Source organism: Oncorhynchus mykiss, chromosome 19 (assembly GCF_057628025.1).
Source record: "Oncorhynchus mykiss isolate SJ-2025 chromosome 19, ASM5762802v1, whole genome shotgun sequence".
Taxonomy (NCBI): Eukaryota; Metazoa; Chordata; class Actinopteri; order Salmoniformes; family Salmonidae; genus Oncorhynchus; species Oncorhynchus mykiss.
The window spans coordinates 26,199,939-26,222,992 of record NC_143040.1 but is presented as its reverse complement, the minus strand read 5'-3'; the positions used below and the strand labels follow the sequence as shown (position 1 = coordinate 26,222,992).

Sequence of the window (23,054 nt, the reverse complement as noted above, 5' to 3'; positions counted from 1 at the left end):
TCGCCGACAACAGGTGTGGACTAACAGTGAAATGCTTACTTACCCGTCCCAACAATGCAGAGAAGGAAAATGGTGAAATAATAGAAAAGTAATAACAGATACACAATGAGTAACAATAACTTGGCTCTATACAATGGGTACCAGTACCGAGTCAATGTACGAGGTAATTGAGGTAGATATGTACATATAACCAGAAATAAAGTGACAGATAGTAAACCGTAGCAGAAGCGCATGTGATGCTTCAAAAACGGTCAATGCCGATAGTTACTAACTATTTAGCAGTCTTATGGCCTTGGGGTAGAAGCTTTTCAGGGTCCTGTTGGTAGCAGAGAGAACAGTCTATGACTTGAAGTCTTTGGCAATTTTTAGGGGCCTTCCTCTGACACCGCCTGGTATAGAGGTCCTGGATGGCAGGGAGCTCAGCCCCAGTGATGTACTGGGCCATACGCATTACCCTCTATAGTGCTTTTTAGTCAAATGCCAAGCGGTGATGTAGCCAGTCAAGATGCTCTCAATGGTGCAGCTGTATAACTTGGCAGGCCACATCCAGTAGGCCCGTGTCACTGAGCAGCTCACGGCTGTTGTTTCAAATCAAATTTGATTTGTCACACGTGTTCTGCAGATGTTATTGCGGCTGTACCGAAATGCTTGTTTTCCCCATGTAATCTGGGATAGTTTGCAAGCCCTGCCACATAAGATCTAAAAGTTGACATGCGGTGTTTGTAATCTAAATAGCCCACAACATAGAAGTTTGTAAAGTCAAATGATATATAATATTGTCTGTTTTTATTTAACACCCGTTTTTATCATTTCCCATTCTGCTCTGAATGTGCCTCTATGGACCGATACTGATGTGAAAGCCACTGCTGAGTCTGCACGGTTCCTCCGTAGGCTACTGACAGGAAATGCAATAATCAGGAGACAATGAGACTTTAACAAAGGGAAACCATGGAGTTGATCCATGTCAGGCCGTGCCGCAGGTAATTGCGCCTCTAGTTCTGTTGTCACCATTATGGTTCAAGACCTCACGTGGCCTCAAATTAAGTTAGTCTGCCAAGCCTCCGTATAGCCAAAGCCCTTGGTACTAATACGCAGATGGTTAAATAATGACACAAACCATGAAGTGATGAATACATGGGGCATACTGAGAGCTTCAGCACTTCAAGGCAATTATAACATGCATTAGAGCCCATAGGCTCTGGCAAATTCCTCTGACTGGCTTGCAAACCACTCAAACAAGTACACGTGGTTGTTGACCTCGTTTTAAAGTGAATGTCAATTTGCGAGCAAGAAGCCCCATTGTCTCATTTTAAAATCAAAGAATTCCCAGAAGACTTACAAGTCGTAGCCAGAAGAGGGTATGAAATCCCCCTAAACAAACAGGCTAGCGTAGAAACCTTGGCTAACGCAAGCCTGTACATTGTAATATAAAGTGGTATTCTGAAACACCTCTCAGATATGGCCACAGTCTCTAAAAGGAGAGCTCTTCTGCACCTTCAGGGCAGGCCAGTCAGGCAGATGCTGCAAACCACAAACAAGTTAACTAAGTTTCCTTGTAATTTAGCCACAATTGTGTCAATCTGACTAATCCAGGGCTCTCCAACCCTGTTCTTGGAGAGCTGTCATGTAGATTTTGTGAAAAAATAACTTAGCTATGCCCAATGTTTGTTAGCCATAGGTCTGAAAAGCAGGTGAAACATCATTGTTCAAGTGTCTGTTTGTTGAGACTTCTTGGAGGTATAGCCGTCCATCAGCAATATACCATGTCGATCAGGAAGCAAGGTAAGACCCAAGTGCAGACTGCAGTAGCCCCGGTGTCAGGGGCTCTTAATCTAGTCCATTAAATAACACAATGCCCCAATATCACCTGTTTGTAATGAACACGATGGGAGACAGAGAGCTGATTTTCAAGCGCAGGGAGTGCTATAATATATTGTCCTCATAGACGGCAGGATGACGATATAGATTGTAATTTGTGCCGAGAAAATGAATGGAATGAAATGGATTGCTATCAATGAGCTCAATTGTATGAGAACAGGACGTAAGCACAAGGGATGAGGCAGTAAACAGTTACATCGATTCTCAGAAGGCCTACAGTCTATCTAAATGAACAGATGTGACACACGGTCTGAACCCGACAGACAGTAAGATGTACAGGGCGGTAATTCCTATTGTTTACATCCGTAAGACTAACTGCTATGAATGGTGAAGGCCGCTGCAGTTCAAGATGGATGTTGTGTTACATATTGCTCTGACTGCTTTCATTGCATTTCCAATACGTTGGGTTTTTCTTATAGAGATTGCTCAAGAGGCCTATGACATCAGCGGGTACACCTAATGCTCTTGGGGCAAACATGATAGGATCTTACACAATACCGCCAACACTTCATGTCAGTTTGACAGCTGTTCTGATGACAACTTTGGCCCGAGACCTCTCAAGCAGTATCAATTGAGCGATTTTGAGCTCAAGAGTAATGAAAAACTCAAGGTGTGGTCTTTTCATACGGCGGTGTGGTCATTTAGGCAGGTTTTTGAGGGTTACACCATGCTAATCCACTTTAGTTCCATCTCTAGCCTCACCTCCAATTTCCAAGGCTCTACTCTGTGAACCTAAATTGAATCATCCCGACGGTCGAACTTCAATCATCTTCATCAGGGGAAAATAACTGGCCAATTTGCATTCATAACATGACGAACGGGGTCCATCGACTAGGCGACTGGCACCGTGTTTCCAGTGTGTGTATAATCAGTTTAGCCTAGTGTTGCCATCCACATGGTTTCTCATGGCCGGGGCTAATGGGCTATCTGCCAGACCTTATCTCGGGAACAAAATGTATCGTAATTACTGCCACTGCGGCCGCACGGCGTTCACCCCTCGCTTTTAATAAAGCCGCGGCAGAAAGCGAGCTGCACTCGCCATTTCTAAAGATTTCAGGCAGTCGGATCAGTCCATCACGCAGGACTGCAGAGAACACGAGGCGGGAATCAGATCATAGCGAAGGTTGCCACAACTACCTTTTCACCCTTTGTGTAAATTTCTGGTTCTCTGTGCCAAGGTCGAAATGTAGGCAATGCTGTTGAGGGAGGTAAAGTTACAACTAGAAGCCTCTGTAGTGGGGGAACCAACGCTTCAAACACTTCGATAAGGGCTTTGTGGATACGGTGTCTTGACATTCTTCAGATTAAACCATCAAGGCTAACTGGTATTACCTGGTCAAAGTCTTGCAGAGTCCTGCTCTTTGAACAAGCTCAACAAGCTCACCTAATGATGCTTAACCACGCGAATCAACCAAACGAAGAACCCATATGGGGGGGGGGGAATAAATACGTATCACAGAACACAACACAATACAATCTGTCTCGTGGTAGGCCAAAAAGACCCCAACAAGCCACGCCTCCAAGTCTTCTAATTGGCTGCTGCAGCTACAATGTATTTTGTCAAAATACATTTTTATTGTACTTGACACATACCAAAAGCAATTACTACAAAAATGATATAGATCTTATCTTACACCGCACACGCTGTTCAAAATTAAAATACATCCAACCCCGAAATGCTCTCAATGCCCTCAGGGTGCTCCCGGAACCTTCATTCATATAGAGCCAACATATTAAGGAACTGACAGTACAAAATTGCGCCGGAGAAGAAGGCAGATGTTTTACGTGCCCCCATCCGATTTTGTTTCTTTGTTTGTTCATTTGCGTTGTTTGTAAATAAATAAAAATGACTTATTTTGTAAATAATGTTGCCGCTACCGTCTTATGACCGAAAATAACTTCTGGACATCAGGACTGTGATTACTCAGCACGGACTGGCAGAATCGCCGGAGGGCGGGCTGCCTTCTGAGAATTCGTAGGCGATCGAATAAATCCCCACTTCCTTCCATTCTGCTAGCAAACGTGCAATCTCTGTTGTATTTGATGCATGTGACTAATAAGATTTGATTTGATCTGTGTCTCTTTGTTTTCTTCCTACCTCCACTGCACTCACCTCTGAGCTTTCTCTGCTAAGCCTAGCATCCTTTTCCACAGCACTGGCACCAGAAGACCAGGGGACCACACTGCCTGTGCTGGGCCGAGCAATATCCTAGTTGTGAATGAATAAACACATTTATTAGATTATGAAGATAGACTACTGAATGAATACCTAATAGATGACCATTGGCGCATGAAAGCCTAGCTACTTATATTGCAAATATAAATGCCTGGCTGTCATACATAATGGTTAATTAGTATTACATATAGGTAAAATATAATAATATAAAATATAAATAAATTGGCGTTACATGTGTCTCTCTCTATCACTCTTTCGCTCTCTGTGTGTATGTGTTTTCTCCCAACGCCCACTACACTTGACTGCCGCAGCCTAGCATCACTGGGACAGGAAGACCAGGGGACCACACTGCATGTGCTGGGCCCAACAACCCCCTAGGGTAACACTTTATTTTAAAGGCATTTACAAACCCTTTACTCACCATTTTGTAAATTTTAGTAAGATAGTTATTCACACACACATACATGCATATGTATATATATATATACACTGCTCAAAAAAATAAAGGGAACACTTAAACAACACAATGTAACTCCAAGTCAATCACACTTCTGTGAAATCAAACTGTCCACTTAGGAAGCAACACTGATTGACAATACATTTCACATGCTGTTGTGCAAATGGAATAGACAACAGGTGGAAATTATAGGCAATTAGCAAGACACCCCCAATAAAGGAGTGGTTCTGCAGGTGATAACCACAGACCACTTCTCAGTTCCTATGCTTCCTGGCTGATGTTTTGGTCACTTTTGAATGCTGGCGGTGCTTTCACTCTAGTGGTAGCATGAGATGGAGTCTACAACCCACACAAGTGGCTCAGGTAGTGCAGCTCATCCAGGATGGCACATCAATGTGAGCTGTGGCAAGAAGGTTTGCTGTGTCTGTCAGCGTAGTGTCCAGAGCATGGAGGCGCTACCAGGAGACAGGCCAGTACATCAGGAGACGTGGAGGAGGCCGAAGGAGGGCAACAACCAAGCAGGAGGACCGCTACCTTCGCCTTTGTGCAAGGAGGAGCACTGCCAGAGCCCTGAAAAATGACCTCCAGCAGGCCACAAATGTGCATGTGTCTGCTCAAACGGTCAGAAACAGACTCCATGAGGGTGGTATGGGGGCCCGAAATCCACAGGTGGGGGTTGTGCTTACAGCCCAACACCGTGCAGGACGTTTGGCATTTGCCAAAGAACACCAAGATTGGCAAATTCGCCACTGGCGCCCTGTGCTCTTCACAGATGAAAGCAGGTTCACACTGAGCACATGTGACAGACGTGACAGTCTGGAGACACCGTGGAGAACGTTCTGCTGCCTGCAACATCCTCCAGCATGACCGGTTTGGCGGTGGGTCAGTCAGGGTGTGATGTGGCATTTCTTTGGGGGGGCCGCACAGCCCTCCATGTGCTCGCCAGAGGTTGTCTGACTGCCATTAGGTACTGAGATGAGATCCTCAGACCCCTTGTGAGACCATATGCTTGTGCGGATGGCCCTGGGTTCCTCCTAATCCAAGACGATGCTAGACCTCATGTGGCTGGAGTGTTGTAGCAGTTCCTGCAAGAGGAAGGCATTGATGCTATGGACTGGCCCGCCCGTTCCCCAAACCTGAATCCAATTGAGCACATCTGGGACATCATGTCTTGCTCCATCCAGTCTCACGTTGCACCAGAGACTGTCCAGGAGTTGGCAGATGCTTTATTCCAGGTCTGGGAGGAGATCCCTCAGGAGACCATCCGCCACCTCATCGGGAGCATGCCCAGGCATTGTAGGGAGGTCATACAGGCACGTGGATTCCACACACACTACTGAGCCTCATTTTGACTTGTTTTAAGGACATTACATCAAAGTTGGATCAGCCTGTAGTGTGGTTTTCCACTTTAATTTTGAGTGTGACTCCAAATCCAGACCTCCATGGGTTGATAAATTTGATTTCCATTGATAATTTTTGTGTGATTTTGTTGTCAGCACATTCAACTATGTAAACAAAAAAGTATTTAATAAAAATATTTCAGTCATTCAGATCTAGGATGTGTTATTTTAGTGTTCCCTTTATTTTTTTGAGCAGCGTAGTATTTGGTAGCATTGCCTTTAAATTGTTTAACTTGGGTCAAACGTGTCGGGTAGCCTTCCACAAGCGTCCCACAATAAGTTGGGGGAATTTTGGCCCATTCCTCCTGACAGAGCTGGTGTAACTGAGTCAGGTTTGTAAGGCCTCCTTGCTCGCACACACTTTTTCAGTTCTAAGGTCAGGGCTTTGTGATGGCCACTCCAATACCTTGACTTTGTTGTCCTTAAGCCATTTTGCCACAACTTTGGAAGTATGCTTGGGGTCATTGTCCATTTGGAAGACTAATTTGCAACCAAACTTGAACTTCCTGACTGATGTGCTGATGTCTTGAGACGTTGCTTCAATATATCCAGATAATTTTCAATTGCTCATGATGCCATCTATTTTGTGAATTCCACCAGTCCCTCCTGCAACAAAGAACCCCCACAACATGATGCTGCCACCCCCGTGCTTCACAGTTGGGATGGTGATTTTCGGCTTGCAAGCCTCCTCCTTTTTCCTCCAAACATAACGATGTTCGGTATGGCCAAACAGTTATATTTGTGCTTCATCAGACCAGAGGACATTTCTCCAAAAAGTACCATCTTTGTCCCCATGTGCAGTTGCAAACCGAAGTCTGGCTTTTTAATGGCGGTTTTGGAGCAGTGGCTTCTTCCTTGCTGAGCGGCCTTTCAGGTTATGTCGATATAGGACTAGTTTTACTGTGGATATAGATATGTTTGTACCTGTTTCCTCCAGCATCTTCACAATGTCCTTTGCTGTTGTTCTGGGATTGATTTGCATTTTTCACACCAAAGTGCGTTAATCTCTAGGAGACAGAACGCGTCTCCTTCCTGAGCGGTATGATGGCTGTGTGGTCCCAGCGTGTTTCTACTTGCGTACTATTGTTTGTACAGATGAACGTGGTACCTTCAGGCATTTGGAAATTGCTCGCAAGGATGAACCAGACTTGTGGAGGTCTACAATTTTTTTTCTGAGGTCTTGGCTCATTTCTTTTGATTTTCCTATGATGTCAAGCAAAGAGGCACTGAGTTTGAAGTTAGGCCTTGAAATACATCCACATGTACACTTCCAATAGGCTAATTGACATCATTTGAGTCAATCAGAAGCTTCTAAAGCCATGACATCATTTTATGGAATTTTCCAAATTGTTTAAAGGCACAGTCAACTTAGTGTATGTAAACTTCTGACCCACTGGAATTGTGATACAGTGAATTATAAGTGAAATAATCGATCTGTAAACAATTGTTGGAAAAATTACTTGTGTCATGTACAAAGTAGATGTCCTAACTGACGTACCAAAACTATAGTTTGTTTACAAGAAATTTGTGGAGTGGTTGAAAAACAAGTTTTAATGACTCCAACATAAGTGTATGTAAACTTCCAACTTCAACTGTACAATTATGTATTTTTTCCCCTAATAAAATATGGTCTGGCCCCTCTGCAGTATGCAGAAGGCCGATCCACCCATGAAGTGCGTTCCTGTACCTCCCCAGATCACCCCACTCTCTCGCTCACTTTTTGTTCCTGTACCTCCCCAGGTCACCCCACTCTCTCGTTCACTTTTTGTTCCTGTACCTCCCCAGGTCACCCCACTCTCTCGCTCACTTTTTGTTCCGGCACCTCCCCAGGTCACCCCACTCTCTCGCTCACTTTTTGTTCCTGTACCTCCCCAGGTCACCCCACTCTCGCTCACTTTTTGTTCCTGTACCTCCCCAGGTCACCCCACTCTCTCGCTCACTTTTTGTTCCTGTACCTCCCCAGGTCACCCCACTCTCTCGCTCACTTTTTGTTCCTGTACCTCCCCAGGTCACCCCACTCTCTCGCTCACTTTTTGTTCCTGTACCTCCCCAGGTCACCCCACTCTCGCTCACTTTTTGTTCCTGTACCTCCCCAGGTCACCCCACTCTCTCGCTTACTTTTTGTTCCTGTACCTCCCCAGGTCACCCCACTCTCTCTCTCACTTTTTGTTCCTGTACCTCCCCAGGTCACCCCACTCTCTCGCTCACTTTTTGTTCCTGTACCTCCCCAGGTCACCCCACTCTCTCGCTCACTTTTTGTTCCGGCACCTCCCAATTTATAAATTAAGCACTGAACACGAGTTGTGTAGACTCTAGCTAACCACCATATTGACTGAAATATCCAAGCCATGCCAGCCATATATCATGAGTTAGAAGATAATGAATTTTAGGCTATATTTTGAAGTTATTATTTAAGAGCATTGAAGGTAAATCACAATCAGTAAAAACAAATATTGAGCGAGCTAGCTAGCAGATTTACATAAATGATCAATGATCAGCTGACAGACTACCCTCTTTTCCCGATGACAATGTTTTTAAGAGGACACTAGCTTGCTTACAATATGTGATGAGTGTGTTGTTGCAGAAATAAATAGGCCTGTGCTAAAAAAAATTACGAATTTTTGCGACAAAGGTAGTTAGTATTTTTAGCAACATTTTCTCTCAGCTGCCAAGATGATGGTGTCAAATGTTCTTGCCCAGGACCCAGACAGAATTCAGCTACATAGATCACAGATTCATGTCAACTGGAGAATTCAATTATTGGCCCGAATGCAAAGAAAATGTTTGCGCTTCAAATCAATTGACATTACCATATTCATGTTTAATTACTAGCAGCTTTGCATTAGCCACAGGCCAAATGAAGACGACCTGACAGCTTTGCATGTTTTAACCACATTCCTGCTTGTAAATGTTGACGTCCACAAACAGGTCTTGGACTCTCCATTTTTGCCAGATGGGTATTTATCATGTACTTGTCCATGTTAGATGAAAGCCATATTGTCATGTGTATGATATTAGGTGAATACAACATCTCTGACAGACATTTATTAGAATATCATTGGCCAGATAGACAGTTCAAAGCAGGTCAGTGTGTTTTAAACTTGATCTTACCTTTGGCTTTGGTTTAAAATGATGTGCCAAGAGCATTGAGATCACCAGAGAGGCATATGGTCGATAGCACAACACGCAACTGTGATACGGAACCGAAATCACCTTTCCACAATGGCGTCTATTGAATTGGGAGTGATACCTGATGGGATTCCTTTCATTACCTTCTCCTCGGTCCTCACCCGGGCTACACAGCATTGGGCCTGACACCTCATTCATCTGGAACGGTTCAGGAGGCTGCTTGAGGACAGCTCCCAAGAATCAACTCTTTAATGAAACCTAGTGTCCTTCCTTAAAGCTGCCACAGTGTTTGCAGTCATATAAAAGAAACAGAAGGATCTCGGATCATGCCCGATGACAATTGAAGAAGGCGACAAACAGGAACAGGCAACCGTTTCAAAGCCTTGTAATTGCAGAAGAGACTCCAGCCTCCGCTCTCCCTACAGTGGCTCTAATGAATGGAAGATACACAGCACATAGGCTACATAACAAGAAGTGTGCTCGTGGCAAGGCCCCGGGATTTCCACTCCAGCTTAGCAGAGGTTGTTACCGCACTGCCCTCCCTCCATATGGTTCCAGTAAATTGTAGGCGTGATACACAGAACCACTAAATCAATAGCATTGTGTGCCTCTCCCGGATTCGTGCCCTTGACGTGGGTAGGTAATGTTCTCTTACTATTGATGCTCTCTACCTGGCCGCCTCCACCAAGGGTCTGTGGGGGGGTATAAATCTGGCTGATTTTTCTGGACCTAGGGCGAATATTGGAGGAAGAGACGTTTAAAATAAAATGGTATCATACCATGTTATAGATCATAGTGTATTGTAGGTTTGTAGCTGAAGTGGAGATTCGGTAATGTCATGTGTACCCTTTTACGGGCCTAGCAGCCAAATGGAAATAGCAGGCATTTGCACCGTGATAACTAGGTTTTCCGTTGCCGAAAAGTGTCTTGAAGTGTCACCTCGAGTTCTGAAACGTAGCGGCTTAAAATACAAGACATTTTATGGGGACATCGTGCTTAATCCAACCAATCAAAATAGCAGGATCTAGCAAAATCCCACTTGTTCACACTCCAGTGAAGTTACTTTTGACGACCTTGACGGCCAATTTATATGGCAAGGCCTTGGGGCTGTCTGTAATATTCACATGCGATTAAAGCTGAGATCTGCGATAGGTGAAACGGAGCCACTGTCACGTCTGTTGTTGTTTTTGTGTTGAGAAAATGAGCATCCAGCGTTATACCAACAACAAATAATAACACTAGTACATACTCTGCTGTCTATCACACATGCAATGATGTGCAATCATTGTTGTTTGCACCTCCTATGGCGTCGAGCTTTAAGGAATGAAACAGATTTCGCAAAACAAACTAATTAGAAGGTAGATTCAATTAGCCTCGCTTCTCTTATCCAAGGGGGAATTGAGCGATGTTGTGTATAATACCACTGGCTGCTAATGACTTAGCTACAGTTAACTGCCAAAATAAGGGAAACACTTGAGTAAATGAAGGATACAAAGTGTATTGAAAGCAGGTGCTTCCATCACAGTTGTGATTACGGAGTTAATTGAGCAATTAACATCCCATCATGCTTAGGGTCATGTATAGAAAATGCTGGGGCAGGCCATTATTTTGGCTACCATGGCTCTGCCCCCATAGGATGACAATTCCCCCCCATCCGCAGGGCACGAGTGGTCACTGAATGACTTGATGAGCCTGGAAATGATGTAAACCATATGCCATGGCCGTCTGTTACCACATCTCAACCCAATTGAGCCCATGGGAGATTCTGGAGCGACGCCTGAGACAGTGTTTTCCGCCATCATCAACAAATCACCACATGATGGAATTTCTCAGGGAAGACTGGTGTGGCATCCCTCCTCTATGCGAAGGTGAATTGAAGCTGTTCTGGCTCGTGGTGGCCCATTGCCCTCTTAAGACACTTTATGTTAGTGTTTCTTATATTTCTTGGGTTAAAAAATAACAACAGAATAACTCAGAACTCTGGATCCAGCTGTCATGAAAAATTCACCAAATTATCCAGATATTGAGTGAGCGAGTCACTGCTTGGTTATTAAACCGCGAGACCATTCCGTTGTGCACTATTACCAGTAGGCTATATTACCCCTCAGTGTTTGCCTTATGGAGGGTCCCACACAGACCCCACCGGGATAGAATGTTGATTATTCCAACTGCAATTTTCTTCTTTGCAGTCAGCCATCTGCCTGGGTTGTATAGGGAGAGGGAGAAAGTGAGAGGGAGGGAGGGAGAGTGAAAGACAAAAAGCAAGAGATAGGGAGAGCAAGGGAGAGAGATTTGTGTCCATTACACGTGGCCAGAATCTTCCACGGAAATGATATGAGAACTTAGTGAAGTGGCCACCTAACTACCACTGAGAGTCAACCACCACCCACTGGCATTTTTTTTCTTTCATTATCCCTCGATGATTGAGCACTGTAAAAGCAAGGCAGTATTGCGATTTCTAATGAGGTAAATGGAAAGAGACTTTTTCGTTGATAATTTTAGATGATGCGTGTCATTTTAGACTGGGTGTACTGTATCTTTGAGAGGAAGTGTTAGAGGCATTTTACTTCTTTTTTCTTTTAAACTGACATTTAAAGCTGCAATATCTAACTTTTTGAGTGACCTGACCAAATTCACATAGAAATTATACTTAAAATTATACTTACTTATACTTACGTAGATCTGTCATTCTACTTGAAAGCAAGTCTAAGAAGCTGTAGCTCTATTCTATGTGCCCTATTTCTATGCTTCCTGTTCTTAAGTTTAGTGTTTGTCACATAAGCTGAAATTAGGCAACCTATTATAATTTTTTTGCATGCAGGAAAGGCCTAACAATGTCTTTATATTGAACCTTTAAAAAAGGGTGTGTTTCCCAAATGTTCTAGATATTTCTCATTCGTTCACCAATTATCCTTATTTTGCACATGCAGAGCTCACCTAATGGTGGGTCATTTAAATGATGTGTTTTGACAGGAAGTAATCACAGGCCCGCTGTTAGTATAGCTATGGGGCTTGTATGTGCTAAATAATTATAACTTGAGAACATTTGCGGAATATAAAGCGGAATAGAAAGCCTTTTTAAATTTGAAATATATGATAAATATTTTTTCTCAGTAAAATGCTCTTTTAAATGAGTGTTTCTGGGCACACAGTATGTCCCAGTACTGTCGTAACAACACATGTATTACACATGAATGTCTAGTGTCCTCAGTAACAGGAAGAAGAAATGCACTCACAAACCCATGTAATGCAATCTCAGTGTTTTGTCTCCTCCGATTCCGCAAATACTTTCATAATTGAATGTTTAATCATCCTTAAAATCGAATGTTTACATGTACGTTATGTTTACTGCAGTCATGAGTTCAATTTGCCATCCGATATGCCATATTAGGAAAGGAAATGTCAGCACTGTTGGCATCAGATTACTTCTGAACTTACATTTTTTTGCACTGGTTTGTTATTATTTCTAAATAGGCCAGTGGGAGACCGAAATGGATGGAAAGGATATCGCCGACTGAGAAAACACTGCTTCTTATCACTACAGTAGCAGAGACACTTTCAACCATGCTTGAACCATGCTGAAACCACTACAAACAATAATGGCTGAGAATTGAGCACAAATTGAGCATATTTCTGGGACTTCTATATTCAGAGCCTGGGATTTCCCCGTAGACTTGTCTCCCCATGTATTCCAAAAGAATGCATTCATTCAGAAGCGTGGCAATGTTACTTACAGTGTTATCTACTGGGAGTATAGGTAAGGGCAACAACAGGAGAAGAACATTTGCACAATTTAGTATTAAATAAAGAAGTAGTCAGATACAATAGGCTAATTGAAAAGTTGCGCAAGGGAGAGTAGGTGTGTGAATTTAGTTGAAAGCCATAGTTCAGTACATTCACCCTGTCGGAGTATGGAAATAACAGTGTCAAATTCCACCTTGTCCATCCTGTCCCAATGTCATTATTGTCTGTATAATTGTGACCATAAAGGCCATGATGTCCATTATATACTGTCAAAACAATGCCTTTATCAGGAACAACTTTTTTTTTTTAAATAACATGGCTGTCCATTTAAAGACTGTTATACACAGTAAATACCAGATGTGTAAGATGGTTACTCTTCTATAAAAAAAACGTTAAACTAATATAATATGTTTAATAATAATATGTCTAATAAAAATGACTATCAACACAAACGTGACATTTCCCACAATGCTTTTTTTTTTTTTTTCATGAACAGTGATACTGATAGTGGGACATGATTTAAGCCTTCCATATTCCGCAGTCATGTCAATGAGCCTCTCTGTGTGTCTGTGGCCGTTTTTACGATGCCATCCAGATGGTGAAGGGGACGAGCAGGGTGGGTACTGTGTTGAGCAGCGTTACGGAGCCCAGGTATAACACGGTGCCCGTTCCACACAGAGCTGTGAGGTAGGCGTTCATCCTGCTGCAGATGATCTTCCTCACTGTCAAACAGAACTGCAGGAGAGAGGATGAAACAAGAGTAAGTATCCTTTACAGATTATTTTAAATCCACAAGATGAATGAAAGCTTGTGAGTGTTTTAACACTCAAAATCATATTATATTAACGTTGAGTGAAAAAGAGGAGTGCTCTTTGCCTTTATCTTTGAAAGCCCTTGTCTTTGTTTGATTGAATTGGGGCCTCTGATATTCTAATGGTTAATCGTTATTGTCAATTTTATTTATTTATTCATCCACATCTATTTGTAACCATTGAGATGCAAATCTCCTTTTAAAGGAGCTCTGGCCAAGAGGCAAATTACAATGAAGATACAGCAATTTATGAAACAGCATGACGTGTCTTAATTTGACAGAACATTGTGATTCAACCATAAATACAGTACCTCTATTTAATAAAGTACTGTGTAACAGTGGTACCCATCCAGGGGTACTAGGACCTACTGATTTATATTACATTAAAGTGGCAAACTGTGACTCAAACGACAGCCGTGGTTACCCCTCCACTGTTTCAGTAAACAACCACAGCCACACATGAGCGGCAGGTATCCTAGTGGTTAGAGCGTTGGACTAGTAACCGGAAGGTTGCAAGATCAAATCCCCGAGCTGACAAGGTAAAAATCTGTCGTTCTGCACCTGAACAAGGATAGTTAACCCACTGTTCCTAGGCCATCATTGAAAATAAGAATTTGTTCTTAACTGATTTGCCTAGTTAAATAAAGGTTTAAAAAATGAGGGTCTTTAATGCATTAACACTAGATGGTGCTGCTCACCAGTGCACTACAGTCCAACTCAACAAGTCTGTGACTTGTCCCAATTCTCCACACTTCTCACAAAGCGTGCACTTCCACACTTCCTCTCATGGATTCAACCAAGGTTAGTAACTACCTACTTGCACCAATCAGATGCTTTTGAATCCATGACGGAGTGTGCAAGTGCACACTTTTGGAGAAGGGTAGAGAATCACTCTTTGAGTGCACCTTTCATTGGCCTAAAAGCAATCTATCCCCCTGACCTTTTCAGAGTAATGTACACCCTTTCAACTGCTCTCATCTTGCAGTACTTTGCATCAGTGTGCAGTATTCCCACATTGATTGGCTATCGTCTGTGCTAGGGGTGACCACAGCATGTCTAGACTAGACGTTGGTACCAGCACGCCTGTGTCGTGTTCAGAAACAAATGCCATGATTAGAGCTTACCCGATTCCTTACTTTACATGCCAGAGAGGTTGCATGTCTGTTCTACCCAATATATTTCTGAGTGTTCCACAACACTGCCCTGCTGAACTCAGACCAGGGCCCGTATTCCTAAGAGTGACTAGGTGTGCTGCTCTATTACCAGCTTTGACTTTTAGATTATAATGCATGGATAGCAGGGATCTAATTATAGAGTAGAACTCCTAGTCTGATATGCCTTATAAATATGGGGCCTGATGACACTCACTCATTTTGTGCTCTCGAGATTTTGAGGAGCTTGTCCATGAATCATGATCCTTTGAACCGGGCGTTTTACTGCTGGGCTGGAACAAATGAGCCCCCTCTAGTGTATGCCAACTGCCATCATCTGAACTAAGTTTCTAAATTACTCCTAAGTAGGCCGATATATACAAGAGACGTTGTAAATCCATTCTCGAAAAACAAAGGAGTTGAGCAACTAAGCCGCTATTTGACCATAGTTTCCCCACATAATCAGTCGACGTCAGTGTGAAACAGCACTTTCACTTGGAAGACCAAATCATAACTGACGGTTGAAGAAAGGTTGAAGAAAGGTTTCATCCTAATCATTTCCCTTATATGTATGTTTCCGCTTATTAACTTTGGCATGTGAGGTGACTGAGGTCAACTTCACGACAACACTTTATTTTCCCGTAATCTGTGTCCGTTCCATCAAATTCATTGAAATACCTGCCATATTTCCCACACAACCCACGTGCTCAAACTCTTTTCTTTCAGAAAATATCTCTCCCGTGTGACCTTTTTGAGCCTATGACATAGGTGACTGGATAAATATAGGCACTTTTGTGGCTAAAATGTACCAAAAGGGGCATTTCCTGAAAAGGCTGGAGAGACTATATGCTCTGTGCTAAAGCTGATTCCTTCCAATAAATGTTTAGTGTGTAGCCTAACGCTCTAACAGCAAAGCTATGTACTAATGCAAGTCATTGAGCAATACGTTTATGTTGTTTTTGCTTCCCCGACGTATTTATCGGCAGGGATTCACTTTAATATGTCTCAGTAGGTTCTTCACTCAATAATATATAAATAGTGTTACGAAACTTTGTCTGACCGTAATTTGAACCAGCAATAACTCTTGACTTGCCGGGTTAAATTTTTAAAAAACTCCTCCCAATTGGTTCATTGCCCTGAGCATTATGTAACACCAAGTGTACTATTGGCTCATGGTTCACAATGTTATTCCTACAGTCTCAACTAAAGCATTGTTTTCTTAACATCTCCTTCACTACCCCCAGCTATCCCCTGGAGGGGGTGTCACGTGATGGCTTCCACTCTGAGAAGTTTGCAGTGACTGATCTTAGTCGCCCGGGAAATCACCATCGATTTTCCGATCACATGCTACCCCCAAAACGTGTAAGAACAGTGTGCTCTGACAAAGGAGAACCCCATACTCCACCTGGTAGGTCTGGTAGCTGATGGCCATGCCATAGCGACAGTACATGACGTAGTGTTCACAGTTGTACCACAGCAAACTGTAGGTCATGGAGCCCATGAGCTTCTCTGCCCTCCTGGCCACCTCGTCCCCCTCCAGGGGGGGCTGGCTGCACAGCTTGTCCATGTGGTTGACCAGGATCTCCGAGCCATACGCGAAATCCGCCAACGAGTCCACCCTGACGCTCGCCGACTTGGCGATCACCCCTAGAATCAGCCGGTTGTTGGTCACCATCTTGCCGATGGCAGCCTTGTTCTTGGTGAATACCGGAAGGATGTCCGGGATGAAGTGGGCCACCCGGTTGTTGCCCAGGTAGATGCCGAAATGGGTGAAGAGAGTTCTAGGAACTTCCAAAAGGTCGCCACGTTTGTACAAGGACAGGTCATACTTAGAGTCTTTGTCCTTGTCCTCTTCATCCACTTTGGAAGCAATGAAGAAGAGGCTGAGGAGTTGGAGGAAGGTAATCATGGTGGCAGAACTATATCCAACGGTTCGACACCTGGCCGTTTTATCGGGGCTAAGGGTCTGGGAGGAGCCAAGCACGTGGGATTAGAGGTTTCGCAACTTTGCAGTGCAATTTCGACAGAAATAAAGGAGCTTTCTGCTAATCGTGTGGTTTTGAGGGCGGCTTAATTTCACAACCGAGGGTTTAATCGGGGGAAGTGTTCTGGCTATGTGGCTGTCATTGGCAAATCAGAAAAACAAATCCCCAGTTTAGAAGGTCATAAATATTTTATAGCCTGAATAAACAGTCAGGTTGAGCCGTACAATCCTGACTCACTCTTGATATGTCTGGAACTGTGAATATGGTACAGTAGAAAGAAAATAATAAAGTATAGTCATTACTAAGAAATACTACCCAGATAATGTGTTTATTTTATGAGTGTGGCTCTTGCGTAAATCTACTTTAAATGATTAAGTATTTGGGTTTGGAAATACTATAAGGATGTATTGGGGATTTTATGCGGCCAATATTCCATCAATAACATGATCATTTGAAAATGCTGTGGGTGATATTGACAGAGATGCAATGTGAGTATTAAGATGCACTGTGATTGCATGTACCTAACTGTATTGAAAAATACAGTCAATTATTTAAATTGTTCTTGAAACCAGACCAAAACAAACCACATGATGACCTCCAATATCTTTATTAACATTTCTTATATTTACAATGTATTTGATGGAAAACAAAATGAATTGCTCTCAAAACACATTCGTAAAAGTATTGTATTAATCAGCGTAGTACTCTTAGAGTTTCAAACTGAATGTATCTATATAAAAAAAATTAGACCAGAGTATCATTATTGAAGAAATGAAATTATTTACAGATTAGACGACATTGACTTACACAGTAAGATTTAAAAAGTAGAAAATGTGCCTTGGCCAATCTTTTTTGGGGGGGGGGGGGGGGGGGGGGGGGATAGGGATGATACTTCGGTCACAGAGGGATCATATGGCCTTTATAAAGGCTTTATAATGCCTTAATGGCCTACATACAATACAGTAAGTGTTGACATGAACACTCAAATGTAAATTGCTAGGCCTACAACCACATTGCCCTCTGTTTTCTTTTGGCTGGCCAGTATCAAATCAAAAGTAGCTCTTGCTGTAACAATGGCCTATTATATGATATGGCACTTTAGGCCTATACCAAAGGCGTATGAGTTGGGAGGTGCCAAGTAATGTCACCACAAGGACCAATGAAAAGACACGATCCTAAATAGTTTCCATTGAAATGTCCATCGGGAGTGTTTGAAGGTTTGAACTTTGGCCTCTCAGCCGGCCATCCACAGAGTGAAGGAGATGAGGGTTGTGGGTAATGTAGTTGAAGGTGCGAGGCCAAAGCAGACGATGTAGATCATTCCCAGGAGAACGCTGAGAAAGACACTCCTCTGGTCTTGGATGATGGATTTCAGGCACTCACAAAACTGCATAGAAAGGAGATAAATAATGCAATTAATAAACATGTATGTATAGGACTTTTATGAACAATTCATTTTTAGGCATATTCAATTTCTTTATGTTACAAGTCTAAACTTTTATGAAATATGGAAGAAAAGAGAGAAGAAGACCTTGCATGAAACAACACCATAACAACAAACCAAAGCCCAAATATATGTATTTTCCATAACACTGAATAAATCACAATGTTTCTGAATATAGTTTCCTATTATATTAACCATGGCATAATGTAATTTCAAATGGGGATGCATTATCATGAATATAAATAGAAAATATGGGATTGGAAATGTCAAAGGTTGATGATGCTGTTCCCAATAAGTAATACAACCAGGTCTAACCTAAATCAACAATTCAATACATTTGTGATGGTATTAATGTAAATGCAAATCTCTGAAAACATTATCTATGCCATAATCTAAAGATAACAGTCCTCACTGGGATACTGGTTATGCAGAGGCAAAATATTTTAAGAAGGCACTGCATTTATCTCCTGTAGCGTAAAAGTTAAGGGGCCAGACTTATGCACAACGTAATTGTGAAAATTAAATAAATAAATGAAATAATGCAAGGAAAATGAATGACCATTTCCGTTTGCTGACTTTTCGCGGAACCGTATCTGCAGTATGTAACAAAATGTTCACAGTTATTCCATAGTAAACTGTAAGGGATGGCGCCGACGAGTTGTTCTGCCCTCTCAGCAACCTCTTCATTTGGGAACGGTTGTTGCGCCTTGCATTTTCTATCCATATGATTCACCAATATGTTTGAGCCATACACAAAGTCCTCCAAAGTGTCCACGCGCACCGTGGCACACTTGTACAAGCAACCCATGATGAGTCTCTTATTTGTGATAACTGTTTTGATGATCATCTTATCGTTGGTTAGCACGGGCATGATATCCGGGATCAGGTGAGCGACTTTGTTGTCACCCAAGTAGATACCGAAGTGCGTGAACAAAGTTCTCGGCACCTCCAAAAGGTCCCCTCTCTGGAGAGACAACGGCGCGTGACTGTGCATCGTGCGCTCTTTGCATCCCGCCTCATTGCGTTTCCTATCCGTCCATTTAAAATCGAAAAGTTTGAAGTTGGAGAGAAGGGATAGCTTCTCGACGAGAAATGTCAACGAGTCGAACATGTTGAAAGTTCCTGTCCAAAGTTTTCTGAGAGTTGTCTGGGAGAAGTGGGTTTATATGCGTAAGTGCACTAGGAGGGGACAGTGCAGCTCGAAGGTAAACCCCGAAGACACGATTGGCCACAAAGGACATTGCTATGGTATTTTTTGGCACGTATGTCTTTTTTCTTTAGTCTACATAATTTGGCATATTGTTTACTATACTTTTAATAATTTGTTTACGCTGAAGATGTACGTTGATTTGCGTAATTTAAATTCACAACCATTACATTTGTAGGATATACAAATTATAATTACAGGCTCATTGGAATCATATTGAACGAATAAATTAGATATTTTTATTTACAATTTTATAATCAAAAAGGCAGATTTATCAAATAAAAAAAGTATGACCTTGTGCCCAGAATCTTGAAGTTTTTTTTCCTTTATTATTGTATTATATACAGTAGGCCCTATGGGACAATCAATACAACATTTTGAAGAGCACCTTGTCTGGCCTATTAGGCCTATACTGTCTTTTAATCGAATCTACCTCCAGAATACAACAACTGTAAAGATCCCTAAGTAAACTGACCTTGTCTGCCAAGCATTGTGCTACTTTTGGAGCAAGCCCTTTGTTTTTTAGCTATTTTTTTTGGGGGGGGTACCCCATTTTCTCCGACCCATCACTGCAGCTCCCATATGGATTCCAGAGAGGCGAAGGTCGAGAGCCATAGCAAGCCATTTTTAACTAATTTACAGTATCTCCCAGTACAGTATCCCCAACATGTTAGCCTCTCCCATCCCATTCATTGCCAATGACCTGGAGTAAAATGGTTGACTTTTGTTTGTACTGTAGTCGGTCTTGGTTTGTGAAATGTGAGATTCTCTAATTAGGCTATTTAGTTGATTGCTTTGCAGACCGTAGGCTTTTGGCCTGCTTTGCTGACTCATAGTGGCGGGTCTGTTAGGACTATCTCCAATCCAGGATCATTTAGCGTGAATATAAATGTTGTATTCAGTGATCCAATTTAGCTACCTGACACTGGCATATGATAACAAAGTGGCATTCCATAGACCAGCAGATTACTTGATAAAATCCTACTGGCTCCACGTTCATCGTTTGGACATGAATAGCTCCTTTGGTGAAAGGAGTTCAACTCATTTGATATGTCTTTCAACATATACCAACCTGAATACATGGCTGTTCATTTCAGAGTATAGCAAAATAAGTGTGTGACCTATAACGCCTCAGGTTTTCAAGGTTAACTGGAATCTGGATGGATACAACTACGTCAAGTGTTTATTAAAAACTTGTGCCCCTTGACCCCAAGAAACGGAACGTCAAGTACAAACATCAAGCATTCCCTGTTAACATGTATAATATGTTAGTGTAAATGGGTCCATTCCTTAGCTAGCTCACTATCTAAAGAATGAGGTGATGGTAGCTGAAGTTGAACAGGAGAACTGGGTTTTATTGCCTTCAAAATAGAGGCTAACAGAGTTTTAAGATGGCTGCTTTGGGGGGCTATCGCTGTCAGTCCATATTCGGTCTGCCTTCACTCTTACTCCAACAACTCCCCTCAACCCCAAAACTAGTGGATTATCATGTTATCATTGAAACTGTACATTAACTTGAGGTCCTGAGTCCATAACAAAGGCTCCAAAGTGGGTTGATGTTAGAAAATACAGGATTTGCAGTTCAGTGTCTGTGTTTATCTAAGTCTGGACAGATTAAAGGCTCCAAAGTGGGTCGATGTTGTATAATTCAGAAGTCAACGAAGATGGAGTCGAAACGTCTTGCATGAACTTCTAACCGGCCTCTTATCAACAAAAATATTTGGGGTTAAAAGTTGACGTCTGACCGTCATTGACCTTTACAAGACTGCAGATGTGAAGTGGTCTTGTTGGGGTCAGAAAAGGGTTCTGTTGTGCTCATATCCAGGGCAAGTCAAGAGCATGTTGACATCAAACTCCCCTCAACCCTAACTGACTGGTGTCTTAAGATGTCCAATCCAACAGGATTTGCAGTTCAGCGCTTGTCTAAGTCTGGACAGATGATCAGATCTTGACAGTGCCTGGAGAAGTGATAGATAGCCTAACGATCCCAACAGAACCTGTTTAAATGCACCCAACTCCTGTTAGAAAGTAATGTGACATTTTGTAATGGTAAAAATGAGAGTCCAAGTGCCTCATTTATAAAAAGTTCTGGTGCACAGATTTGATCGTAAATTGTGCTAATACGGAACGTGAGCTGTAAGACAGGTTAGTTTTACCCTACTGATGATGTGTTGTTGCAATAGTAATCCTGTCACACCCTGATCTGTTTCACCTGTCCTTGTGCTTGTCTCCACCCCCTCCAGGTGTCAACCATCTTCCCCATTATCCCCTGGGTATTTATACCTGTGTTTTCTGTCTGTCTGTGCCAGTTCGTCTTGTTTTGTCAAGTCAACCAGCGTGTTACGCCATGCTCAAGCTTTTTTTTTTCTGTTTTTTTTTGCTAGTCCTCCCGGTTTTGACCCTTGCCTGCCTTGACTCTGAACCCGCCTACCTGACCATACTGCCTGCCATAACCTCGAGCCTGCCTGCCACTCTGTACATCCTGGACTCTGACCTTGTTATTATATTTTGCCTGTCCACGACCATTCTCTTGCCTGCCCCTTGGATTACAATAAATATCAGAGACTCGAACCATCTGCCTCCCATGTCTGCATCTGGGTCTTGCCCGGTGCCCTTTTGGTATGAACTGGCCATGACAGACCCAGCAGACTTGGACCATCTCCGTCACGCTGTGTCCCTGCTCCCCGAGAACCCTGCTTACCTCCTCCGGAGTGATATTCTGGGGATCCTGGAACCTGCCGGGGTTTACTTTCTCAGTGCTCCCTTATTTTTGAGCTACAGCCATCTTCGTTCCCTTCGGACCGGTCGAAGATGGCGTATATTATTACGCTAATGTTGGGAAGGGTGCTCTCCCGGGCGACAGAAGTTTGGGAGCAACAATCTGCCATTTGTCGTCATCTGGAAGATTTCATGGCAGAGGTGAGGAAGGTGTTAGATTCTCCGGTATCCGGGAGAGAGGCGGCCTGAAAACTACTTGAATTACGTGAACACTCCCGTAGTGTGGCAGTCTACGCAGTAGATTTTCCCACGTTGGCCGCTGATAGTGTCAGGAGTCCGGAGTCCCTATTCGATACCTTCCTTCACAGACTTTCAGAGGAAATAAAAGACGAGCAGCTCGGGAGTTACCGCTTGGCCTTGATTCCCTTATCGCCCTTACTCTTAGGATTGATGGGCGTCTACGGGAACGCAGGAGTGAGAGGTCTGGTCTTGGGCACACTTGTTCATCTGCTGCTGCTCATTCATTTCCGAAGGAATTCGGAAGTCCCCGAAGGCTGTATTTCTGAGAAGACCCGAAGCCACCCGAGTTCCCTCGAGAATCATCGGCGACGGGTGAGTCAGATACACCAGAACCTATGCAACTGGGCAAAGCTAGATTATCACCTAGGGAACATTCACATAGGCTAAGCTCCAACAGGTGTCTGTACTGTGGTGCTGTGGGACATTATATAGCTACCTGCCCGGGTAAGAGACCTATTTCTTTAGTAGGTACAAGTACTCGGGTGAGGCAGACTGGGAATCCTCTAATTCCCATCAACTGCACTCAGTTGTTTTGTGAAACTGCTGTGGGGAAACCAGTCTCTCCGGGTGCTCATTGACTCTGGGGCAGATGAGAGTTTTATGGACGCTGCCCTAGTTTCTGAATTAGGTATCCCCACTCAACTCCACTCTGTT

The 23,054-nt window shown here is 43.0% G+C and overlaps 2 protein-coding genes across 2 annotated transcripts; both read right to left on the bottom strand.

Annotated features, from left to right (window-relative positions):
- Positions 1-12,328: 12,328 nt before the first annotated feature.
- Positions 12,329-16,776, bottom strand: LOC110497454 (lecithin retinol acyltransferase-like). The gene is made up of 2 exons (XM_021573561.3): positions 16,152-16,776; positions 12,329-13,519 (listed from the first exon to the last, which is right to left on the bottom strand). The coding sequence occupies exons 1-2, from the start codon at positions 16,653-16,655 to the stop codon at positions 13,364-13,366; spliced, it is 660 nt and encodes a 219-aa protein (XP_021429236.2). The 5' UTR covers positions 16,656-16,776; the 3' UTR covers positions 12,329-13,363.
- A 546-nt stretch (positions 16,777-17,322) lies between these two features.
- Positions 17,323-19,328, bottom strand: LOC110497453 (lecithin retinol acyltransferase). The gene is made up of 2 exons (XM_036954375.2): positions 18,735-19,328; positions 17,323-18,118 (listed from the first exon to the last, which is right to left on the bottom strand). Exons 1-2 carry the CDS (start codon positions 19,284-19,286, stop codon positions 17,966-17,968), a joined length of 705 nt encoding a protein of 234 aa, XP_036810270.2. The 5' UTR covers positions 19,287-19,328; the 3' UTR covers positions 17,323-17,965.
- Positions 19,329-23,054: the final 3,726 nt, after the last annotated feature.